The 23,141-nt window shown below is 49.8% G+C and overlaps 1 protein-coding gene across 1 annotated transcript; it reads right to left on the reverse strand.

The window, feature by feature from the left end:
- Nucleotides 1-16,171: 16,171 nt before the first annotated feature.
- CHMP6 (charged multivesicular body protein 6) lies at nucleotides 16,172-22,916 on the reverse strand (the record flags this gene model as incomplete). Its single annotated transcript, XM_034789596.1, is given in 7 exon segments — nucleotides 16,172-16,491; nucleotides 17,931-17,985; nucleotides 18,745-18,825; nucleotides 19,108-19,173; nucleotides 19,271-19,357; nucleotides 19,986-20,073; nucleotides 22,807-22,916. Coding segments are annotated over 7 exon segments (540 nt in total), but the record flags the coding sequence as incomplete, so codon positions are not given.
- Between the last annotated feature and the right edge of the window lie 225 nt (nucleotides 22,917-23,141).

The raw sequence follows: 23,141 nt of genomic DNA on the forward strand, positions 1-23,141 counted from the left end.
CCCCCCCCCCCCCGCCCCCCACCCCCCCCACCGCCACCCCCCCCCCCCGCACCCCCCCCGCCCCCCCACCACCCCATAGCCACCCCCCCGCCCCACAGCCCCCCGCGACCGCATCCTCCCCGCCCCCCAACCACCCCCCGCACCCGCATCCCCTACCCGCCCCCTGGACCCCCATAACAATCTCCATTCTCCCATCCCCATAGCACCTCCCTACACCCATAACACCCAACACCCATAGCAACTTCCTGTCCCTCATCCCCATCGCATCCCACCCAGGCCTGCCCCCCATCACACTCAGACCACGCACACGTCCCACCCGCCTAGCCCCCCATGGGCGAACAAAAAGGAACTCGCAGCATTTCTTTTGCTCGTGTATCAAGGTGAGAAGGTCAGAAAGGGATTGATGGAGGGGGTTTTAGAGCAATAGCCGGGCGGACAGGAGAGTTTGTGTTGCAAGATGGATGGCAGGATAAAGGTTGCTGGGCAGAGGGATGCACTGACGGTTAATGAGGAGAATCAGGGGGAGGGGAAGGAATTAGTGGTTAGAAAGGGCCTGGGTGGGAGCTTTGCCTCCCTACGGTAGAAGTGCATGTCCAGAGCAGGTTTCCACCATGGGGGGCATGTCCTGGGGCTACTGGGGAAGAGGGGGAGCTGGATGAGAACTTGGTGCTGTATTGAGCCAGTTCTCCCACACCCCTGCCAGGCCGCTGCCGTTCCCCACCGTGCCCCCAAGCAGAAGGATCTGGTGGTCTCATTTGTTCCCTTCAAATGGAGAGGCCCAGATACCCCTCAGAATTCCCTCTCATGTCCCACCCCTTCAAGGCCACGCTGGCCCCAATATCCGTCTGTCTCCCTTTCTGTCGCAATGAGCATCTTTCTCAGCCAAGGGCTTTCAGGGCTTCCTCACAGGTGTGAGAGACTCTGGGGAGATATTGGAGGGTTGACTGGCTCCCCGCGCTGCCTTTCCCAAATGTCTGAAACCTGATCCCCCTTCAGAATGAAACCAACCATGTCCCACTGTACCCCGATGTTGTACTCGCCCTCCGTCTTCCCCTCCACTCCCACCCCCTTGAGGGAAAGGCAGGTGCTGATCTCTGCAGCATGACTCTTCCTGTCCTTTTTCCCATGCTGTAAAGAACAATGAAATAGTTAACAATGGTGACTTCTGAATCAGCACCCATTGAAGTAAATGGGGCAGCTCACCCCTCAAAGCTACTGTATCAGGCTCTCTGCAAACTCAGGCAAATGTCTCTGCTTCAGTTACATTTGTTTCGTGTTTCAGATGTTTTCTTCCCAGCTATAATAATGCAACCGATGGCCAATCAGGCTCCCAGACCATGGAGGGCAGGTGCAATAGCATTGTTAGCCAGAGGTACACAACCACAAGAGCTGGCAGTTGAATTGCAGCCAGGCTGGTGAACATCTCTTGCCTCCTATCGGAGTGGGAGAAAAAGGCACAATTTTTTATGGGGGAGGAACACACATGTGGGGAGAGGCAGCAGAGGCACATCAGGGTCTGGATGTGGATAGGGCAAACCTGTGGCCGTGGGGTCAGTAGTTAACAAGTTGGATATACATCTCCATGCCCCTCCAACCCCTTCCTTTTATGACCTGGGGTGCTGCGGGGGACTCTGGTCCCAGAGCATTCTGTTCACCCCCAGCCTACTCTTACTTTCAAGTGTTTTCAGTTTGCTTGCCCGAGGCCACATGATTCCATTTCCTCCAACTCTCCTTGGGGTCAAGGTAGGCGGGCAGGTGGCTCTTCATGTCTGACTTAGAGGAGGATCTGGGTCTGGTGGGATCTCCCTCTCCATCTTTCTTTGTCATCTTCTGCCTCTCTCCTCCCTGAGCTCTGAGAACAAGAGGAAGGGGAAAGCGCCTCTCTCCTCCCTGAGCTCTGAGAACAAGAGGAAGGGGAAAGCACAAACCAGTTGTTCTCCTACCCTAGAACCACATTCTTCTCTTTCACTTCTCCTTCCTTCCACTATTGGCCTTCATCCAGCAAACACAAGGGAGCCCACAAGATGTCCAGCTGACTGTCCAGTGTCGCTGCCTTTCTTTGACTCTGGTTCCTGGCCTTCGTTTGTACCTGTAGGTTGTACACTCTGGGGGGCAGGGAAGACAATGGACAAAGGAAGGATGTGGGATGGGGCTTTTTGTTTTGTCTGGCTTGTTAACTAGTCCCAGCTGGGAGGACTGGGATTTATTTGCCCTTTGTAAGAGGTGAGCTTTCAAAGAGGAGGGGACCGTGGCATGCGGGTCTGGCTCACGTCCAGGGATGGGGGCCTGGAATGCTACGTTCGATCTTTTCAGGAGAGCCCCAATAAGGCAGGAAGCAGCAGGTATTCTGCCTGTTGACCAGTCAGATTGGGAGGGTTCAGAGTTGGAAGTGTGGGTGCTGCTCACTTAAGGGCTACTGGACTTGACCCTCAATGCTGAGGACACCAGGGCAAGGCTTTCAGATGAGAGGGATGGGAAGAGAGCCATTGTGTGCATCTTTATCACATTATTTTTAGTTGCGTTATGTAAGTGGTTCTTTGCTACGTCATGGGTGGTGGTGGTGGGGGGGGGTTCTTGCATTTAATTCCAGTGTGACAGCCAGCAATTCAAACAAGCTGTTCCTGTGGCAAGGAAGATAAAAGGATTTGTAATTTCTTGTAATAAAAGAGGCCTTTTGGGAGGCCCCTCAGAGAATGTCTCACATCTAGCGCTAGTCTTGTATCAGAGCTGCTCTCTTTCCTATCACCACATTTCTGCTGCTTCTTTGTATGCCTTATCCCAGGAAGGCTGAGCACGGAGAGGGGCTCCCCTGATCCCCAGCTGGAAGCATCCAGTGAATCTTCTCCTTTTCATTTGAAGAGGAGGATTTACCCAATCGTATCTGCCCTAAGGAGTTGAGCTAATCCCAGAGTAGAACCCTCCTTCCCAGCAGCAGGCTTGCTGAGCACTTTCAGGGTGTGTGGCCATAGCAGGCCCCGTGCCATCCACTTCCTTTGGGTTGGTTTTCTTAACTGTCCATTTATTTCCGTGCTTCACTGTGCAAGCATCAGGCAATGGCAGGAATGTACTGAGGTCACTGTGGGGTTACAGTTTCATCCATTTTACATTATTTTCCTTGGGCACCTTCAACCTGCTGTTTGCAAACCAGATTTCCGAGAAATGTCAATGGTTCGCTTGTGTCTGTTGCAGAGATGCAGCCTCACTTTCCATGGGCAGGGGAAACAAGCTAGAAAACAAGGGTGAGAAACCTCCTGGAATACTCTCCCAGGAGATCTGGTAGGAGTCCTGTCCTATGAGACATTCAAAACTAGAGAGAAGAAAGCAATGGAGAACACAGAGTAAGGAACAATCCTGGACTGACCCCAAGAAGATAGATCAGATGGAACCTCATGTCAAAATTCTCTATATTATTCCTGGAAAGATACTGGAACCAATTATTAAATAATCAGTTGGAAGCACCTAGAGGATAAAGGATTAAGGAATAGCCAGCATGGATTTGTCAAGAAAAAGCCATGGCAAAGCAACCTCACTTCCTTCTTTGACAGGGTTACTGGTTTAGTGGATGGGGGGAAGCAGTAGATGTGATATGGCTTTTGACACAGTCCCACATGACATTCTTATAAGCAAACTAGGGAAATGTCATCTAGTTGAAATTACTATAAAATGGGTGCACAACTGGTTGAAAGACTATATTCAAAGAGTAGTTATCAATGGCTTGCTGTCAAACTGGGAGAGAATATCTAGGGGGTCCTGCAGGAGTCAGTCCTAAATCTGGGACTAGTCAATATCTTCATCAGTGACTTGGATAATGAAGTGGCAAGTATATTTATAACATTTGCAGATGACACCAAGCTGGGAGGGGTTGCAAGCACAAGGAGGACAGGATTAGAATTCAAAATGACCTTGAGAAATTGGACAATTAGTCTGAAAATAACAAGTTGAAATTCAATATAGTCAAGTGCAAAGTACTTCACTTAGGAAGGAAAAATCGAATGCACAACTACAAAATGGGAAATAACTGGCTCGGTGAGACTACTGCGAAAAGGATCTGGGAGTTATAGTGGATCACAAATTGAATACGAGACAGTAATATGATGCAGCTGTGAAAAAGGCTAATATTCTGGGGGTGTTAATGGGAGTGGTGTTTGTATGACATAAGAGATAACTGTCCTGCGTTACTTGGCACTGGTGAGGCCTCAGCTGGAGGACTGGGTCCAACTTTGGGTGTCACACTTTAGGAAAGATGTGGGTAATCTGGAGAGAATGCAGAGAGCAACAAAAATGATCCAAGGTTTAGAAAAGCTGGTCTATGAGGAAAGGTTAAAAAACTGGCCTTGTTTTGTCTTGCGAAAAGAGGACTGAGGGGGGACCTGATAAGCCTTAGATCTGTGAAGGGCTGTGATAAAGAGGATTATGATCAATTCTTCTCCACGTCCACTGAAGGGAGGACAAGAAGTAATGGGGCTTAATCTGCAGCAAGGCAGATTTAGTTTGAATATTAGGAAAAACTTTCTCACTCTGAGGGTAGAATAGGCCTCCAAGGGAGATCGTGGAATTCCCATCGGTTAAGAGCAGCTTGGACGAACCCCAGTCAGGGATGGGCTAGGTTTACTTCGGTCCTGCTTCAGCACAGGGGGCTGGACTCTGCGGGACCCCTTCCAGCCCCACGTTTCTGTGATTCTATAACAAGCCCAACATTAGTGAAGTTATACCAACAGCTCTGAAATAGTTGTGGTTCGAAGCATCTCACAGGGGAGTCCTACTCTAGTCTACATTACCCCTTTGGAGCTCTGCCTTTCATATTCAGCTTCCTGCAGAATTCCTAATATGAATCTGGGCTCCCCACTCCTCTCATGGGACCCCCAGTTCCCTTTCTGTCTGAGGGGGTTTTCTATCCGAGAGAGAACGTATCCGCTCACAAGCACATTAACATCCGCCTCCAGCTGCCGCTGGGGTGGAGCGCAGTTACTGTAGCAACACCATGTTATGTAATCCACCCAGTGTGACTGCAGGTGTGTGTGTGAGTGTGCGAGAGAGCTACTTTAAAAGTTCCATTAGGGCTTCTTTTTAATGATTACACTATGGTGACATGCTAGCGCTCTTAGGTGGGTCATGCGCTCGCTCATTGCAACACATTCACTGACAAAAGAGCTATTCAACAGCTTGAACAAGCACAACCAAGTAACAGAGAGAACCTGTACCCTAGATGCAAAGTTGCAGCCAAGCAGTGAGGTTGGGTGGGGTCTCGTTGTTGAGGGGAGGACCTGCTCGGGGAAAGGAGACTGAAAGAACCAGGTCTGAGGCCGCATTTGAACAGCTGGTAAAACTTCCAGGCAGTGAGATGAAGCCAGCTGTGGAATTGTGCCCACTGAGGAGGGCCGGGACATTTAATGAAAAGCAACACATTTCAAAGCTAGAAAAGGAAACACATGGACACAACTCACCAGTGGAACTCACTGCCACAAGGTACCATCAAGCCAAGAGCTCAGCCAGATTTCCAAAAGGAATGAGACATTTATATGGGTAATGAGAACATACACAATGGATCTGATTAAAAGAAATAGGGATATAAACCCTTTGTCTTAGAGCATGAACCAGTCACTAACTGATGGGGGCTCGAATGAAACAGGTTATTCCACAACTACCCACTCCTCAGTTCTTTGTATCTTTCTCTCAAGCAGCTGATGCTGGCCACTGGTAGAGACAGGATACTGGGCTAGATGGGTCACTGGTCTGGTCAGGTAATTCTGTGTTCCCATTGCTTGGCACATTTCAAATAAGACAGGACAATAAATGCCACTTGTCCATGTACTACAGGGAGTAAGGCTGCATTTACAGATGGATGGACTAGATCTAACAGGCCTCTTCTGTCATTAATTTCCATGATTATATGACACCCAGTCGCCATATGGGAGAGGCAGACACACGCTCGCTCACTCTGTAGATTTTAGGCCCTTAGAGGCTCTCCCTTTAAAATCCCATCTCCGCTCTGACAGCAGCAGGTAGTCTAAAATACATACTCAATCTTCCCTCTTTGGCATGTACTTAAATTAGAGGATACTCAAGAAAATAAGATTTCAGGTTAGTCTCATTAAGCCCCTCCAAATGATGTGGTATGAGGCAGAAATGTACCTGCTTGTGTCAGCTTGTTAAATGAGATTACCAGGAAATTTGCATGTTGCATCTCTCACGCAGATGGCTTCCCCACTAGGGTCCTAATACGCTGCCTGCTGTGTGCACTGCCTGGATATGCTGCTAAGAATCATTTATTTTTAAAAGAATTTTAACATGATTTTCTGAAATCTGATTTGTCCCTTTTGGGACCGTCCTAATGGGCTAGAGCGAAAGCAGTGGAGTGAACTGCTTTTTCTTGTGGATTTTCTTTCTGCACAGGGGGCATTTTATCTTGCAGCTAAGTTTTGGTTGGGAGCAAAATCCTGTCCCCTTTGGCAAGCTGGTATTTTATTGGGTTCTTATGGCCAGTAACTGTTTTGGTCTCTGGATTTCATGAGTTTACAGCGTTTTTTTTCTCCCCTGGGGCTTTTTGTTTGAAAACGTGCAAAGGATGTTAGATTTTTTTGTTTGTCTCTTTCTGAGGGCATCGGCAGGGAACAGCCCTGGGCGGGTCCTGCCAGGCAAAAATTCTCACCACTGCCCAAACTGTCAAGAAGTCTCATTCTGGCACTTTCACGGAAACCCAGCTCAGTTACCGCATCCATCGATCTTTTTTCAGTTAATTTGTCACATTAGTGGAATGATCACTCACTGTACGGGCACCCAAGGGTTAAACCAAACTGCTGATCCGAAGGAAGCCAAAGCTTTCCCCAGATACAATAACCACCCTGGGACCAGGGCCGCCCGGGGGGGGGGGGGGCGCAAGTGGGGCAATTTGCCCCAGGCCCTGGGCCCCACGGGGGGCCCCCACGAGAATTTGGTATTCTAGAGTATTGCAACTTTTTTTATGGAAGGGGCCCCCAAAATTGCTTTGCCCTGGGCCCCCTGAATCCTCTGGGCAGCCCTGCCTGGGACAGTCCTTGCCATCCAGTGGATGTACATAGTAGTGTAGAACCGGGGCTCCTGAGGGTCTGAAATACACAAGCCATTGAAACAAACAGAGGAAACTGGTCTATTTAAAGCTTTTTTGTGTGCTTTACTGAGCTGTACTGAAGTACAGAAATATGAACACCATAAACATTCTAGTGCACAGAGTCTTGTATCTCGGTGCTGTTTTAGTTCTTGTTTAGAGGATTTGGCTATTGTTCATTTGTTGAGGTCATAAACTATTAAAGAGCTAATGTTATTGGGGCCCTTTCATTTTCCAGACTTTCCTGAATTTCTAATGCTTCATAGCTGTCACCCAAGTGCCGTCTTAAAGAACAATGGGATGTGGGGAAAGATCAGCAAGGGTATGTGTAAGGGGAGCCACACTGGCTTCTGGAGGTTATTCCCACGGCTGCATTGTTGAAATAAGCGGAGGTCAGAAATAGCAGCTATGATTTATTATTGTTGTTGTTCAGTCCTGCCCATGTGCAGGGCACTGTACGAACTGCAGGGAGACATGGTCCCTGCCCTGGACAGCTTCCACACTAAGAGAGACGAACGGACACAGAGCAGAGAGGAAAGAGGAATGACAAACAAGACAAGTGGGCGGGTGGCAGCTGCCAGGATCCTGCTAATGCAAAGCGTTAATCACACATACATAAATAATAAAATGTGTGTGTGTGTACTCTCTCTCTCACACACACACACACACACACACACACACACACTCTCTCTCTCTCTCTCTCTCTCTGTCTAAAAGCTATGCTCTAGTTCAAACAAGAGTTATGGCTTTGAGTCAGGAATCACTGGGGCGGGTCCATGGCCTGTGCTGGATCACAGTGGTCCCTTCTGGCTTTAGACATCTATGAATCACTAAGCAGCTAGCAACCCACAGCCACCATATAACAGAGGAATAACAAGCTCCGGGGCTTATCCCAGCCCAAGTGATGAACGAGCACCAACTAGTCACAGCCCCGTCCCTGCTCAGATCAACAGCCCGAGGCGCACACAGCACCCAAAGGGCCCCACCTCGTGCAGCGGCTGAGTCACCATGAAGACAGGTTCCGTTCCGCAGCTCCACGGCCGCACACCAAACACTCAGTTATCGAGGGAAAGACCCACACGTGTTCATTCTTCAGAGGCACCCGCCGCTCCACCTCAGCAGCTGGAATGGCCGAACCACCAACGGAGCACAAAGCCTATTTGAATCACAGCCCAGCCATCAAGCTGGGAGCCCCGGCTAAGCAAGAGGGTTTACACTTACCGTGCTGCAGCTGCGCTTAGTGCGGACGCTACTTACGCCCACGGGGGAGCTTCTGCGGGCCGTGTGGGGACTCCACCTCCCGGAGAGGCGGGAGCAGCCCTTCCCGCGACACAGCGCGGTGTCTAACTGCATCGCTCAAGAGTGCGGAAGCAACGCCGTTAAACCGACATATGTTGGTAGTGTAGACAAAGCCTTAACGACTCTGATTTTAACGGTCCCAATTGAACACACACAATCTCTCACCCAGAGTGAGCGACTTAACCTTCTCAAGGGCAGAGCCTGTCCCCCCTTTGGTGCATGCTTCACCTGACGCGTGCTAGGCGGCCCGTTGAAGCCAATGTGACTGGCCAGCAGTCTGCCCCAACGCCCGCCGAAGTCACGGGTTTTAATCAGCTCTGGCTCAAGCCCTGCATGGGTCAAGCTAAGCGCCTGCGTAGACGTTTGCAGGATTGGGGCCCATCAGTTACTCCAATGGAAGGGACTCGCGCTGTACGGAGGTGGGCCTGGCTCATCAAAATACAGCCAGGGAATAACGAACAGCAATTTACTTCAGTGTCTTAGGAGTAATACAAGCAGATACATTAGCAATCAGATATAAAGCTGCTCTCTTGGCAGTTGGCAGCTATCGCATAGAGATGAAGGTACCATGGTGATGAACACACAAACGTCTGGAGAGAGACACAGCTATAGATCGTTGAGGCAGGAGAAAAAACGGTATGAGGGGGCACTGTTTGAAAGTCCGTGAAATCAAAGTGTTTAGCGTGGGTTTTTCCCATGCACCCCTGTGTGGGCGCAGACACCCCATGGCTTCTCAGGGGCCATGTGCTGCAAAGCCACTTGGGCGCCACTGAAAATCACGCCCTTACAATAGTTTTTCAAACATTTAAATTAGCCACCAACTTTTTGAAAAGGATTTACCTTGCGTCCTGCTGAGTCTCTAATGTCCAGCATTTCCCAGCCCCGACGCACATTTCCTCTGCTTTATTTTGCATCAAATGAGGGCGTCTGCTGGGGCAAAGGTATGTTGGCTGTGACCAGCCCAGTTCATCCAATGGAGCGTCTGATGCAGTGATGCTAACGTGTGTTGAAAGTTCCTGTTTCCCGATATTTTCGTATGCAGTGTCGCTGAATACTTTTACTTACTAACCTACACCAGTGTGGTATTGTGTTGGGGGGGAGGGGCTGCGCATGGCCATTCAACGATTCGGGCGCCGGGGCGCTAGCTGCTGCACAAATGGCTAGTAGGAAGAGAGTCCCGGCGGCAGAGAGCTTACAGCCATGTGGGTGAAACAAAGAGGGGGGCAGGGGCAAAGATGAGCAGGTTCTTCAACCCTGGCCTTTTCCTCTGATCTCCTGAGCTGCACGGCTTGTTCCTGTGACTGGGAATGTTGCATCATGATCACTATCGCAAACCCGCAAAATGTGCTGGGAGCCCAGCTGAGTCTGCCTCTGCCAGAGGGGCTGGTCTCACAAGTCCTCAGCGTAGCCCAGTGGTTACAGCAGAGGGCCTCAAAGCCAGAGCTCCTGGGTTCTCTCTCTCTCACTGGGCTGCGGGATCACGGACAAGTTACTTCCCTCGCTCTCTGCCTGGATTTTTCCCATCTTTACTACGTTACCTACCCTAATTAATGCTTGGACAGTGATTTTGAAAGGCACAGTATCATTATGAAGATGGTAGAAAGGAAAGTGGGGGGACCCCAAAAATATAAGCTGTACATTTCCTGGCTCAGTGTTCACAGGGGAGGGTAGAAACCCCCCTGGCTCCCACCAACGGAGAGATACAGAGCCAGTGACTCTAAGGCACCAGCTGGCAGCATATGCACCGTGAAGGCAGGGGTCACCTGCTGCCTTTGGTCCATCGCCCAGGTGCAAACACTGGGAAGCTGCATGCTTCACCCCTAGGGCTAAACACACCTAGATCCAAAGGCCTGAGACGTCAATGGAGTCGCTGATTTTTATCTGAGCACTTCCACTGTGGGCGCATCCGAAAACATCTGGACAAGTGGGGGGGTCTGTGACCTCTTCAGCCTTTGTCAGAGCTAAGCCCCTCTCCCCTTTCCAGCCCGCCCCAAAATCCAGCTGTGTTGGCATAGAAACGACAACGGGCCTGGCGTGGCGTCATCACAGCAGTTACACAACTCAATTAAATATAGACTAAAAGGGCTGCAGTGATTTCAAAAGAAGAGGGTGTTCAGGCCACGAGGGAGCGTGTGTGAAGAAAGCGTCTCCCCCACACAAGGCACCGGCTTCCGGGCAACTCCCAGAAGAGCGAGGGGAGGGGAGGGGATCATCATGACTTTTTAAAAAAGCCAGAGTACAGAGCCAAGGGCTGTTCAGAGGCACCAGTACCTCGTGGACAACTCTGAAGAACGTTCTATTTAAAGGCAAGGCTGCTTGCATAACGTCTGCTGTAATTCCCTCTCCCCCTCACAAACATTATTCCCAGGAACAAGATCTGTGCACCCGCAGAATTCACCTGCTCCCTGAGGCCCAGCATTGGGCGAGCTCCGTGGGGCGAAGACGGCGGCTGAAGCCAGGAAGGAATGGGCAGCAGCAAAGGCCCCTCTGGAACAAAGATTGTCTCTCCAGCAACTACAGGATGGAAAGGTGGCACTGTCTCCCAGCAGACCCACGCCATCCCTGCGTTCTGCCCGGGGTCAGATGATCTTTCCATTTCAAAACATGTCACGTTAAATGCTGTGGTGCTTGGATCCTGTGCTGATTGGCGCATTAGAAATACCACAGAGACTCACGTTCAACAGCTCGGCTAGAAATGACAAATCACCAGTCTCTGTAAATGTTAAGGGGCTACAAGGGAGACAAGACGGGTCAGGTAAGATAGGTTATTAGATCCCCCCTCTGTTGGTGAAAGAGACAAGCTTTCAAACTACACAGAGCTCATCACAGGTTATGGGGCTGCAAGTCACTCCCACTGTCCCCTTAGCTTGTGATGGGCATCTTTAAAACCACATTCTTTTGGTGGTCACAAACCTTTGCACTAACCCTGCTGTGCAGCATCCCGAGCGGGGAAGACGGCATCAAACATCCTGTGCAGTGAAGCTGCCAGGGCTGTGGTGCAGGGGAGGGGAAGAGTAGGGGGAGTGGGGAAGTCTCTAGGGATGCTTTGTGTGGGTGGTAGAGACAGTGGGAGCAGCATGAGCTGCTGGGTTTAAGAGGGATTTCATTAGTGACATGCACTGTTTCTTCAATGAATTTCTTTGAGGAGGAAAGATGCTTGAATGAAGAATCTGGCCAAGTAAAATCCAGCGGGAATGGATCCAAATCCAGACCCCCACTTCCCCCCCCCTTGCACGGTTGGACAAATAGTCACAGGAAAAGCCAGTTCAGCTGCGGGTCAAGAGCAGCCAAGACCTCCGGGCGTTCGATCCTCTGGGGCAGAGAACTGCACACGATGCCCTGGGCCAGAGTCCCACTGGAGGAGGCAGCTGGGAGCCCCCAGCACCAGCCTCTTGGTTCAGTCAGTGGAGTAGGTGTAACTCCCAAACCACCCCCGGCGGGGTGGAGAATCGCATCAAGCCCCACGCGCTATGCTGCATCCCATTACCCCAGTCCGCGGGTGCTGCTCTCTATCCCTCCAAGGGCCGGGGGTTGCAGGGCACGTGCCTGGTTTTAAAGGCACCGCATTACCAGGCCCCGAACATCTGTTCAAAGTGGTGGAGCCGCTACTGGCTACAGCCTTCTTCGCGGTTTCAGGACCGCCCGCGAGGGAGGCCCAGCAAGTGTCTGAGCAGGGAACGTGATAACCACGCGGCCGTCCAGCCAGGCCCCACTGCTATTAATGAAAGTCGGAACTAACCCACAGCTCAGCCTTCCGGCAGCCCCGTTTCCTCACCTGGTTCATTCTTACCGAGGGCCCCTGACAAAGAGCTCGTTTTCATGGCAAAACTGGAACCATGGAAGGGGGAACTTCCACCCCCACACCCCCATTCTGCCATGCTGGAATCACCCCGGTTGCAGACCAGGCACCTGCCCGCACCCCTCCTCCTTCGCCAGACTCTGACTGGCCCAGGGACACCGGAGGCTGTTTTACACTTTGAGCAGCTCTCAGCCCAGCGCCTCCCCTCCACCACTACAGGGGGTGAAGACAGTCACAGCCGGCTGAAGCGACGGGTTTACACCGGATTTACTCTTCTCAGCCTTCATTCTAGCTGCCAGTAGCAACTATGGTTTAGTATACACCGTGCACCACATCCACACGCTCCCAGCTCTCCCTCTCCATTTTACCTGGCTGCAGTTTGCACCCAAGCCACACCGCAGTCTTGGCAATAGTACCGTAACTTGTCAACAAAATTCTGCTCCTCAGATCCACCCAGCTGGGGTTGCTCTGTGCTACAGGAGTGCAGGTTCTGGCCCTTCCTTTCCCAGCTCTCCCCCAGCTGTAGGGAGGAGGGCTGGGTGGGAGATGGAAGGCCCCCCTCAGTCACTCAAAACACATTTATCATGACAATCGGATTACGGAAGCTGAACTGGGTGAAACCATTAGAAATGCTTTATTGTTATAACACACCACAGAGGTCACGCACCCCTCCTGGCTTTTCCTCCCAAGGAGACACGCAGCACGAGCTGTTGGATACAGGGATTAAAACAGGAAAGGGTCGGCAGAGCAGAAAGTGGTCATTTCACTGTCTTGACCAATGCAGCATGCTGCATTAACCCCTTCAGTGCTGACCCAACTGCCTGTCTGGGATATGAACCCAAAAAAGGATCATGAGCAAAAGACCACGGAGGATAGCAGAACATTTAGGTCCCTGCCTGGCACTTCAGTGCACCTGACACTTCAAGAGTGCTAATTCCCCTAAGCCTGGCTTGCAAGGCCTTTATTAGCACGACATTCACTAAAGCCCAGAGGCCGAGCAGAAGCGCATTTCCATCTCTCCTCTGACACGGTGATAAGCGATAGCCCTGCCTGAGGGAGCGTGCGCACCATCGGAAAGGCCTTGCACTCTTCTCCATTGCCACAGTCCAGCATCTACTCCGACTGGCCAGAATGAGTCAGCTACGGTGAAACGAGAGTAGCCACAGAGGGCACTAGTGAGAGATTAAATACATAAAGAATGTGTTCTTCCAAAAAATCCACCCACACACTGAGCTTGTGAGGACAGAGCTCCCTCTGGTGGAGAAACGTGCATAGTGCAGAGACAAGGTGTGTGAGGGTCTTTTAGTGCAGTGGGTCTCAACCTGTGCTCTGCGGACCCCTAAGGGGTCCATGGACAACGTCTAAGGGGACTGCAAAAGAGACTGAAAACGTACTGAACAGAATTCAACTATAGATTTCCAAGGGGGTCTGCACCCCATTAAAACAATGTTAGGGGTCCCCAAATGAAAGGAGAGAACCCCGGTTTTATTGGACCAGATCTGGTGGTGAGAAAGAGACGCTTTCAAGCTTACACTGAGCTGTTCTTCAGGTCTGGGAAAGGTACTCTGAGTATCACGGCTATATACAAGGTGGAACAGATAACCGCTGATGCTAAACATATCATAAGAGACAACTCAGAGTGACCTGGCCTGTTAACACCTTTGCAGTAATACTATTGAATGGTCTCTCACAACATATGTTAACTGCTTATGCTAAATCATCTCTTCCACCTTGGACTTAGCTGTGACCCTCAGAGTACCGCTCCCAGACCTTAACAAGAGCACTGTCTGGCTCAAAACCATCTCTCTCACCACCAGAAGTTGGTCCGATAAAAGATTCCCTCACCAACCTTGTCTCTCTCATATCCTGGGACCAACACGGTGACAACCACCCTGGAAACATGCATACTGCATGACATTCAAAGGCCTGAACTGGCAACAAAGTCTACTTTTAAAATAAATGGGGGTGGGGGGAATAAAGAGCTGACTCACCTGCTTTAGCTCTTGCCTGTCAAAGCCAGGCTTAAGGGCCAGTTCCCTGGTAGCTCCAAAGAGGACTAAGATGACACACACAGAAAGGGGAACATGTTAGCCCTGATCTGTTGGTTCCAGAAAGAGCTGGGTTAAATCACACTGAACAGCAGTGCCACTTTCACCGTGAAAAGCAGAGTCCCCCGGAGGGCTCGAGCTGCTGTGAGGGTGAGGGGTCTCGCAGCACCCATTTGTGCCTCGGCTTTGCTGGAAAACACAAATAGGGATCCACTGCTAAAAGCCTAAAAATATCAAGTTCCAAGGGGCCTGCCACCTAGAGGACTCTCCCATCTCTTGCAGGAGTGAGACAGCTCAGAGCCCAGCCCTTGGAGTTCCCCACACACAGAATCCAGGAAAACAAGATTTTAAAGGAGTACTTTTGCTGTTGGCCCTTCGCTACTGGAAAGCGGCACAGTCCCTGGGAATATTTATTATCTAGCACCAAGTCGCAAATTCCCCCAGAAGCATTCACCTAGCAGCACCCAAAGAGCTCTCTGACATCCCACTGCCCCATTGCAGAGAGAGTGGACTGAAGGGGGTCTTCAAGCAAGGGACACGATGCCAAGCACTGTTGGCGGCAGGCCCTGCTCAGGCTGACAAGGCGAGGTTGCAGACGTCCAGCAGAGCATGCTGGTTTCCAAGCACAGAGAAACCCAGGTGCCACCTACCAGCCCAGGGACAGTTTCTGTGAACACAAGGTCAGTTCAGGACAGAGAGTAAGCACCATTCAGGCGTTGCAGCCTGGGCCCCAGGTTTCTGTCTGATTCATCAGCCAACCTGTCCTGTCTCCTTCTGCACCATGGGGAAGTGCAGAGCCGTCCTCTGCAGCTCAGTGGAGTCCCACATTGAGCTCCTTTTTGCAGACGTGGAACATAAAAGTACCCAGGGTCTTTGTGGGGATAATTTAAGAAACCACACACTTTGTTCCCAGGTACGGAATCAATCACCTGTTCATACGCACTCACGCGTTCCACCCCCCTCCCCCCACACACGTGACACACAATGGGGAGTGCGGATATCTGAAAGCAGAAGCCATTTCAATCCATCTGCATCTTGCAAAGGTGAGTCCACCTCTGGGGGGGGGAGCAGAGCAGTCGGGGGACAGCTTTTGAGCAGGATCCTAAGCCAGTGAGTCCCTGTTCTAGTTTTAAGAGGCTCATCAGATTCCTAGAACTTACGTTCTGCTCGGTCACACCTAGCACCATAGGTTTCCGCAGGCAAACGGGCAACAGTGCGAGAGCGGAATAAGACATTCTGACTCGTGCCCTGGGAGGAGACTTGGCCTTTTCCATCTCACTGCAGGGCAACTTTTCTCTCACGAGTGCTGTTGCGGCCTATTGTAAATCAGGCCAATTGGCCTGTCGAGAGCACAGAGATCCCAGCCCAGAAGAGTGCTGGCCTCCCAGATAAGCAAGTTTTAAAATAAGATTCAATGGGAGGAAGTTCTCTGCTAGCAGCCTCACCACACCCACTTTTGTGCCGGGCCCAGCGTCATAACAGCTTCACTACACCTCACGCAAGGGTGCTTGAGCTGCAAGAGATTTGAAGTAGTAAAACTTTTCTCCTCATCCCTCCGGGCTTCTCCTTCAGCAGAGAGGCTGTCACTACCCACAACGTCACTGCCTGCAGGAGGTCAGAAGTGATGCTTGTGCTCAACTTGGCTGCATGCTGCCCATGCCCTGAGAGCGAGCGCTCAGATCCCAGTGCCAAGCCAGACAGTCTGATTTAGACACTGGAGCCCCAGCCAGTCAAGGAAGAGCAGAGGGACACAGAGGATCACAGCCAAAGGGAAGGTCTGATGGGTTCCTAGCAGTGCCGTGTAACATAGTGACTATGAAAACCATTTTTCACCCTCCAGTGTTCCAAGACCAGCACATGGGCTTCTAACAGATCAGTAATGGCAGCACTGGTTGCACAGGCAGATTTGCACTTGAAAGCAGCCTGTCGAAAGCATTTGGCTTTGGAAGTTTTAAAGTCACTGTTTAATCCAGAGACAGCGCAGCTGAGTGAGTTTAGAATTTAAATTACAAAAAGAAAGCACTAGAAAATAATCTTGATACAAGAGCGATAATCTGCTGCGATTCCCTGCCCTGCGCAGGAAACCTCACTCCAGCACATTCGCCCAGCGCAGCTGGGATGCTACGGAGGCGTATCCTGTTCCCAGAGCATGCTGGGATTCCAAACGGTCCATGATGGAAGTATTTGGGGTTGTCCCCAGGAGTGGAATTAAGATGCTGCCACCAGTTCTGGCTTGGCCTTGATCTTGACAGGTGATGCTTCTGTGGAAGAAAGTTCAGAATAAGAGAAGATAGAGAGTCAAGTCCTGCGAGAGAAACAGGACTCCTCTCTCGTGTCTCTGCAAGGGAGGAGCACTCCAGCAGCACCTGGGAAATCTACTGAACGATACACCAAGAGCAATTCTATTTATCCAGCATCTCCCTCTGCCCCACATATTGCTCAAGCAGTTAAAATACAATCTTAACAAATACTGGCTACAGTCTAGAAACCGGAGCAGGAAAGACCAGTGCACTGCATCATACAACAAGGTCAAAGCAAGCAGTTTCTGCAGGGCACTGGCTAGAGATCTCCCTCCTCTGTGTGTTACGACAACATGCATCCTCACAGGGACTGAGCTGGCCCTCTCCAAGTAGAGCTCACGTTAGGGTGTGGCCAGCCTGCTATTGATTGACAGCCTGGACTGACTGACCCTTGTTTACTGTCCAGCTGTCATAGCCAAAACCAGACGTCCTGCGGCTTTTACTGCTCCTGGCTCCTACAATCAGGAGGCTGGATTCCTCTCCTACAGCGAGGGGAGACTCAGCTCCACAAACCCAGCGTGAGTCCAGCCCCATTTCATCATTCTCCCCCAGGGCAGGGGTTCTTTGAAGCTCTTCCGGCAAGGACAAAGCCCCATTTCCCTGGGGCCAGACTTTAACTCCTTCCTCCCCAAAGCCAGGCTAAGGCCCAGGAGTGTCACAATTCACCTGCCCTTGCATTCTGGCTCATCATCTACTCCGTGTGCTATCTGCACAACCCCTACAGCGCAGTCTCCTGCACTGGATGCTCAGGGGTGAGGCAGCACATAGGCCCCTTCTGGAGGCAAGAAGCGTCACCTCTGCAGAACCCAGGCCCCAGGGGTCCTAGAGTTCTGAGAGACACGGGGCTCATCAGACAGCGATGGGCCTAGTTTATGACCCTAAAAAGAGCAGCAATTGGATTGGAACTGGAGCCCCGCTAGCAGCAGCACACTGTGATAGCAGCCGAGCTGGGAGGGATCCCAACCGTTTCTGGTATCAGACTCCCAAGCCTGACCCACGTTCTGGGGGAGAAACACAACAAGTTCTCTAGGGGTGAGCTTAGCACGCTAACAAGTGTTCTGCATTGTGCTGTGCCAGGAAGCCTCCCTGCCCGTGAGAAATGTCACTTGGGATGGCCTGGTTTACCAGAGGGTAGGAGCGCTAGACCACTATGCAGATTACGAGACGCACTGCTGAACAACATGAGAGGCTGGACGGAGGCTGGGCCGTGGGGGTGCTGAAGGTCCAGGATAAGCTGCAATTGTCAGAAGAAGCTTGCATAGAACTGCACCAGGCACCGTTCAGCCGCTCACATTGAGAAACGCTACATCCACCGCAAACAAGGGGCCCAACTTGCCGTTAGACCCCTGAGAAGATGCAGGAGAAGCAGGAAGTCGTGCGATCAAATAAAGAGACTCTACCTGGGGTCTTTTCCGGGAGTGGCTCAGCGGGAACTTCAGGGAGCTCGAGCTGTTCCTGAAAGCACATTCAACATGTCACGTCTCACTCAGCCCACATGCTGCTGGGTTGGCACAGAGCTCCTTTCAGGCTTCTGCACTGAGCTGGTTTGGAAACTATATGAACAGGTGCTTCTGCCTGCAAAAAGGCATCTTCCCCCAGAACTGCAGGAGACGCCGCTGCTTAGAGCTGCTAGTTTCAGTGCTCTCCAGCGGACCAGGGCATGGCCTGGCTTTGTAAAATGATGTTTATTATGAACACAGATTAGCCATGAGTTTCCTCCTGGCAGGGCTGGCTGCAGATTCCCACCATCACAACCCCACTGGACGGAAGGTTTCCGGTGGTAAAGCCAGACAACCTCAAGACTGGAGTTTGGAACAGCCATTGACTCCATAAAGGGTAGAGGGATAGAGAACAGAGGTGAAAGTGAGACAGCGAAGCCCGTCTGGAACAGGCAAGGTCTTAGTCAAGTACAGTGGGACAGCCGTCCAGTGAAGGCAGTGCCCCGATCCCCAGGATTACGGTCTGTAATAACAGTGTAAATAAAAAACCAACCTCACAAACATTCAATGTGGTTTAAGTGTCTCCTGAGTACAGAGCATCTGGCTGGCTCCTTAGATGACACATAGATCAAACACATGCAGCTATAATTAGGATATCCAGCAGAATTAAATCAACTGCCATCTCTACAGGGGAAACAACCCCTTCCCTGATGAAAGACTACCACTTGGAAATGTGGACTAAAAGTAATTACCAGAGCAAGAAATTAAGGCTCACCTGAGTAATGGCATTTAATTCTTCTAAAATGGCATCTTCATCTTCTTCGGTGAAGCTGCCGGCCAACATTTCATCGATTTGCTGTGCGGGAGAGAGACGGATGTGCCAATGAACACCAAAGCACGACAGCTCGGCTGCTTACAGCACCGAACACACACACAAAACAGGGCATGTGATAAGGGGACCCCATGACACAGACAGTTATTGCTCTGGTTTTTTGCTGCGGGAATCCTAAATTCAAACCTTAATTTGGTCACCTCTGAAATGCGTTTTGGCGATCTCAGCCTAGCTGGTAGCAAGGAGCAGAGTCCACGGCATGATTGGTCATCTCTGCTCAGGACGGCATGTGTGTGCTAGACGTACCTTTTGATATTCCACAGCATCTTGGGTTTCATCTATTATTCTTTCCACTTCTTCTACTGACATGACCTAGGAGGAGAAAGCCAAAATCCTCACACCAGGGCTGCAGAACAGATGTGAACACCCATAACTCTGCCTCACCCAGAGCTCTCTGGGTCAACCTTACCTCATGCATTTTATTCAGACATTCATTGCCAATTTTCAGGCCTTCAATCACCTTCATTTCAATCTGGGTGAATTCAATATCCTGGACCTAGGGTAAGAACAGGAGTCACCGCTGAGTCGAGAGCGCTCACCCCCCCATCCATGGGCAGTACAGAAACAGACCAGGCGGCTCAGGCAGCTGGAATATGGAGCCTTTTACTTAGCGGTTATTGGTTCAAATCCACCCCAGGTCAGTAATAACGAGCAGCAGTAACCATCTGATTGCTGGTCCAGGGCCTGTGCGAAATGAATTCCTTAGCTCAGGTGGCTGCATCGACACCACCACTGAAGTGGGCAGTAGCTGGCTCTCTTGGTGGCAATCTTAGCAGAGGCCTAAGTCTAAACTGGCCCTGAAGCTGAACTCCACCCACTTCTAGAAACCGTCTCTTTAAAATGGAGGGGAGGCTTCCATTGCTGCACCAGACCAAGGCTTTACTTACTGACGAGGCACAGAGTTACGGCCCCGTCTACATTACAAACTGGACCTAGTTCCTAACTAGGTTAGGAGATAATCACGGTGTAGCCAGTTCCATGAAATGTTTGTACTACTAGCCTAGCATTAAGTGCCATGACTGTTAGGGCAATTAGCTGTAATTACACACAGGCAAAATGGAGCCGGCACCCTGAATAGCTGCGCACAATAAGCCCTTCCCTGGGATCCGTTGGTTCTTGCATACCATGCGTTCCAGGTTGCTGATTTGGTTTTCTGTTTTATCTAGCAGCTGCTCTTGGTAGCGCTTCTTCTTTAGCAATAACTTGGCTTTTCTGAACGAATAAAAGAGCAGAAAGAAATCTCAAACAAGGGAGACTAAAAAGATCACACCAATGCTACATTACAGCTTTTCTGAGGTGTTCCTGTAAAATGTACACGGCAAGTGCAACGGCGGAACAACTCCCATCAGGAAGGAGGTAATAAAAAGGGGCAGATCAGTCAAACATTTAGTCAAGAGATTTCTTTTAAGGAAAGATTAAGCCAGTGACCAATAGATAGTTCTGTGGTAATTCCATAGCATTGGAGTGGGGAGAAAACCTAATGGCGAATTGGAATGAGTGGTTAGTCATCCGCAGAGCCAGAAAACATAACTAAATATGGTGTAACGTTTCTGGCATCAATTCAAATTGTTGCGTGCTCTGAAGTCCACGTCTTTCACTAATGGGGAAGAGGATGGTGCAGCTTACAGAGGATTAACATGGATCACGTTAAATTCATATCCACACAACAGAGACTTTAGCGGTCTTCACATGCACCACCCAGAAGCAGCACTCAGTGATGACCTGAAATACTGTTTTTTCTGTCCTTCCATTGCTCAGATCCCCAGCCCTTTCCCCTGTGCCTTTCTCCCACCGTGGCTGTCGCTGGTCTGCCAGCTGGGCACCATCTGCTCCTGCCATTCACTTTCTATCCAGTGTTTCCTGCCTTGGATTTGGTAAATCTTTGGCATTAAAATGTTTTTTTAAAGTGAAAAGCAATCTGTCCCAGGAGAAGCCTTGTGGAGAAGCCATAGTTGTCATGGGGTGGGGAGGGCCCAGCAGGCCTGGCTGTTGCCTTCACTCCTGATCAATAACTAACACTTTCTACCCATCCCTCCCCTGAAAAAATCTGGGGTTTCCTTACCTACTCCAGGCCCAAACAGATTAGCAGGAATTTACACGTGACCCCAGATATTTTCAGAAAAAACAGTATTTCAGGTCATCACTGGAAGCCGGGCAGACCTCTTCCCATGTATTTTGCTCTGGAGAACGTCTCTTTGGTTTGTTATTAGGCCTAATGAGATGGGACCAACAAATTCCAGACAGAGCCACCAGGGAGAGTATCAGCTCTGTTAGGGAGTGTTCACTGATCAATTAAACTTGTACTGTGTGCATAGCTATGTTATAATTAAGCATGAAGATTTACTGAGCATTTCTGGGAATTCTAAAACACTTCAGGGCTGGGAGGAAGCATCCTAAGATGTGAGCCTAATGGCCAACCGACTAACTAGAAAAGCACAATGAAAGGAGACACGTGTATTGCTGTTCTAAAATACAACTCAAAAGGACGTTGTTAACTAAACAGCACATTAGATTGGGTTGCACACTCTTTGGGAGAGTACCAAAAAACCCCCAAAAACCCACAACTGGGCTCTGATCCTGATTGGGGCCTTTGAATGCTATCACATTACATACAAGTGTTTATATATATATAAAATATGCATGCTGTATGCCAGTTCCTTTACCAGTTATCCAAAATACCCGATTATTAACAATGAAAGAATTCTCAAAAACTACTCACAAGTCACTGATTGTGCTGTTTATTTTCAGCATCTCTCCCAGTTTGGACAAAGAAAATAATTAATATAGTTTCCCTTGGGGGATCTTAGTAGTGCAATGTCTGGGTTTCAAACACTGCAGAGGACTGTTTATTTGTATTATGGTAGCAACCAGAGAACTCAGGTCAAGGCCGCATTGAGCTAGGCACTCAAAATATAATTTCCATTGGTTTTTAAATTGTGTTCATATTTCTACTGATGTGAGCTTCTATAAAAGACTGTCCTTATAAAATTTAAATCTAAAGGGCAAATTTAAGGCAACAACATCACTTGAAATCGGGTCATAGTCAGCCCTCTGCAGTGACTTGGCACTGTTGATGATATGGATATGGAAGTTAGGAAGTTCTAGTTGGGACCAAAGCCCAAAGGCACCAATTCCTTCTGTCCAGAGTACAGATTCTGCTCTCCAAAGCCTGCCTGGAATTCTCTCCATAGGCAGATGAATCTGGATAAGTGTCGTGGCTTTATAATTAAACACAAGCTGAGCCATGCTTCCCAAATTGATTTTTTGCATAAATTGTTTTGAAGGATTTAAGCCAAAGAATTAATTTTGTAATCTTGTCAGCAAAATAAAAAAAACCACAACCTTTGTTTCTTAAAGGACAGAGAGATTGCCGTGAAATCTATTCCAGCTCATGTTTTGGTTAAGAATTTTCCTCTGCAGAGCAAGCCAGCAGTAAAGCTCAGTGAAAAGAGGTATTTCTGGCCAGGGATGCCCAATTTTGCCGAACCCTGGACTGTGTTGCTAACATGTCTGGAGCCTGCAGAACCCGTGTAATTTGTAGAAAAAGGAAATCACTACTTTAGCCCATGGGAACTACAGGTCCTAGCAGGGACTGGTGCACCCAAGTGCCCACACAAATCAAATTATAGCATTAGCAGATTGAAGAGGATGACCACAGTCTATTTTTGCAAACCCTCTGGGAGACTCAGGCAAAGGCCTTCCAAGCTCAGCACACAGGCTCACTCTGAATCCTCCTTTTTAACCTCACTTCGTCTACAGAAAGAAGCCTGACGTACGTATCCCATTAACTCATTTCTATTCTATGTTTCAATAACATTTCCTGGTAACTTTACTCCAGATGTTTGAAACAACAAAGATCCTTTTGTATCGCAAAGACACGGTCTTCTCTGCCATCTCCGGCCGTCACATTCCGACACTGATCAGACGCTGCAGTGCCTCACTTACTCTTTCTTGCCATCTCTCAGCAGCTGCCGGGCTACAGATCTCTCTCTTTCCAGATTCAGAGTGATCCGTTTCTGATACTGCTTCAGTTTATCCCGCTGCTGTTTCAGTTGCTAATGGAGAAAAGGAATAAAAACAGCATTCAGTTAAAAGACAAGCTTTGGAAGCTTAACTGTACAACTGCTGTTTAACGGTCCAGGTCAGGCACACCCACTGCCCATTACATCTGTCCAGAGAAGTCCTGATTTTCTAATCGTTTCAGTGCCTAGTTCCTAGAAGACAACAGCACAGCAGGCAGCTAAAGTGGTTAAATGCCAAAAGTTAACCCTCAAACTGTT

Source organism: Trachemys scripta, chromosome 14 (genome assembly GCF_013100865.1).
Source record: "Trachemys scripta elegans isolate TJP31775 chromosome 14, CAS_Tse_1.0, whole genome shotgun sequence".
NCBI classification, from domain to species: Eukaryota; Metazoa; Chordata; order Testudines; family Emydidae; genus Trachemys; species Trachemys scripta.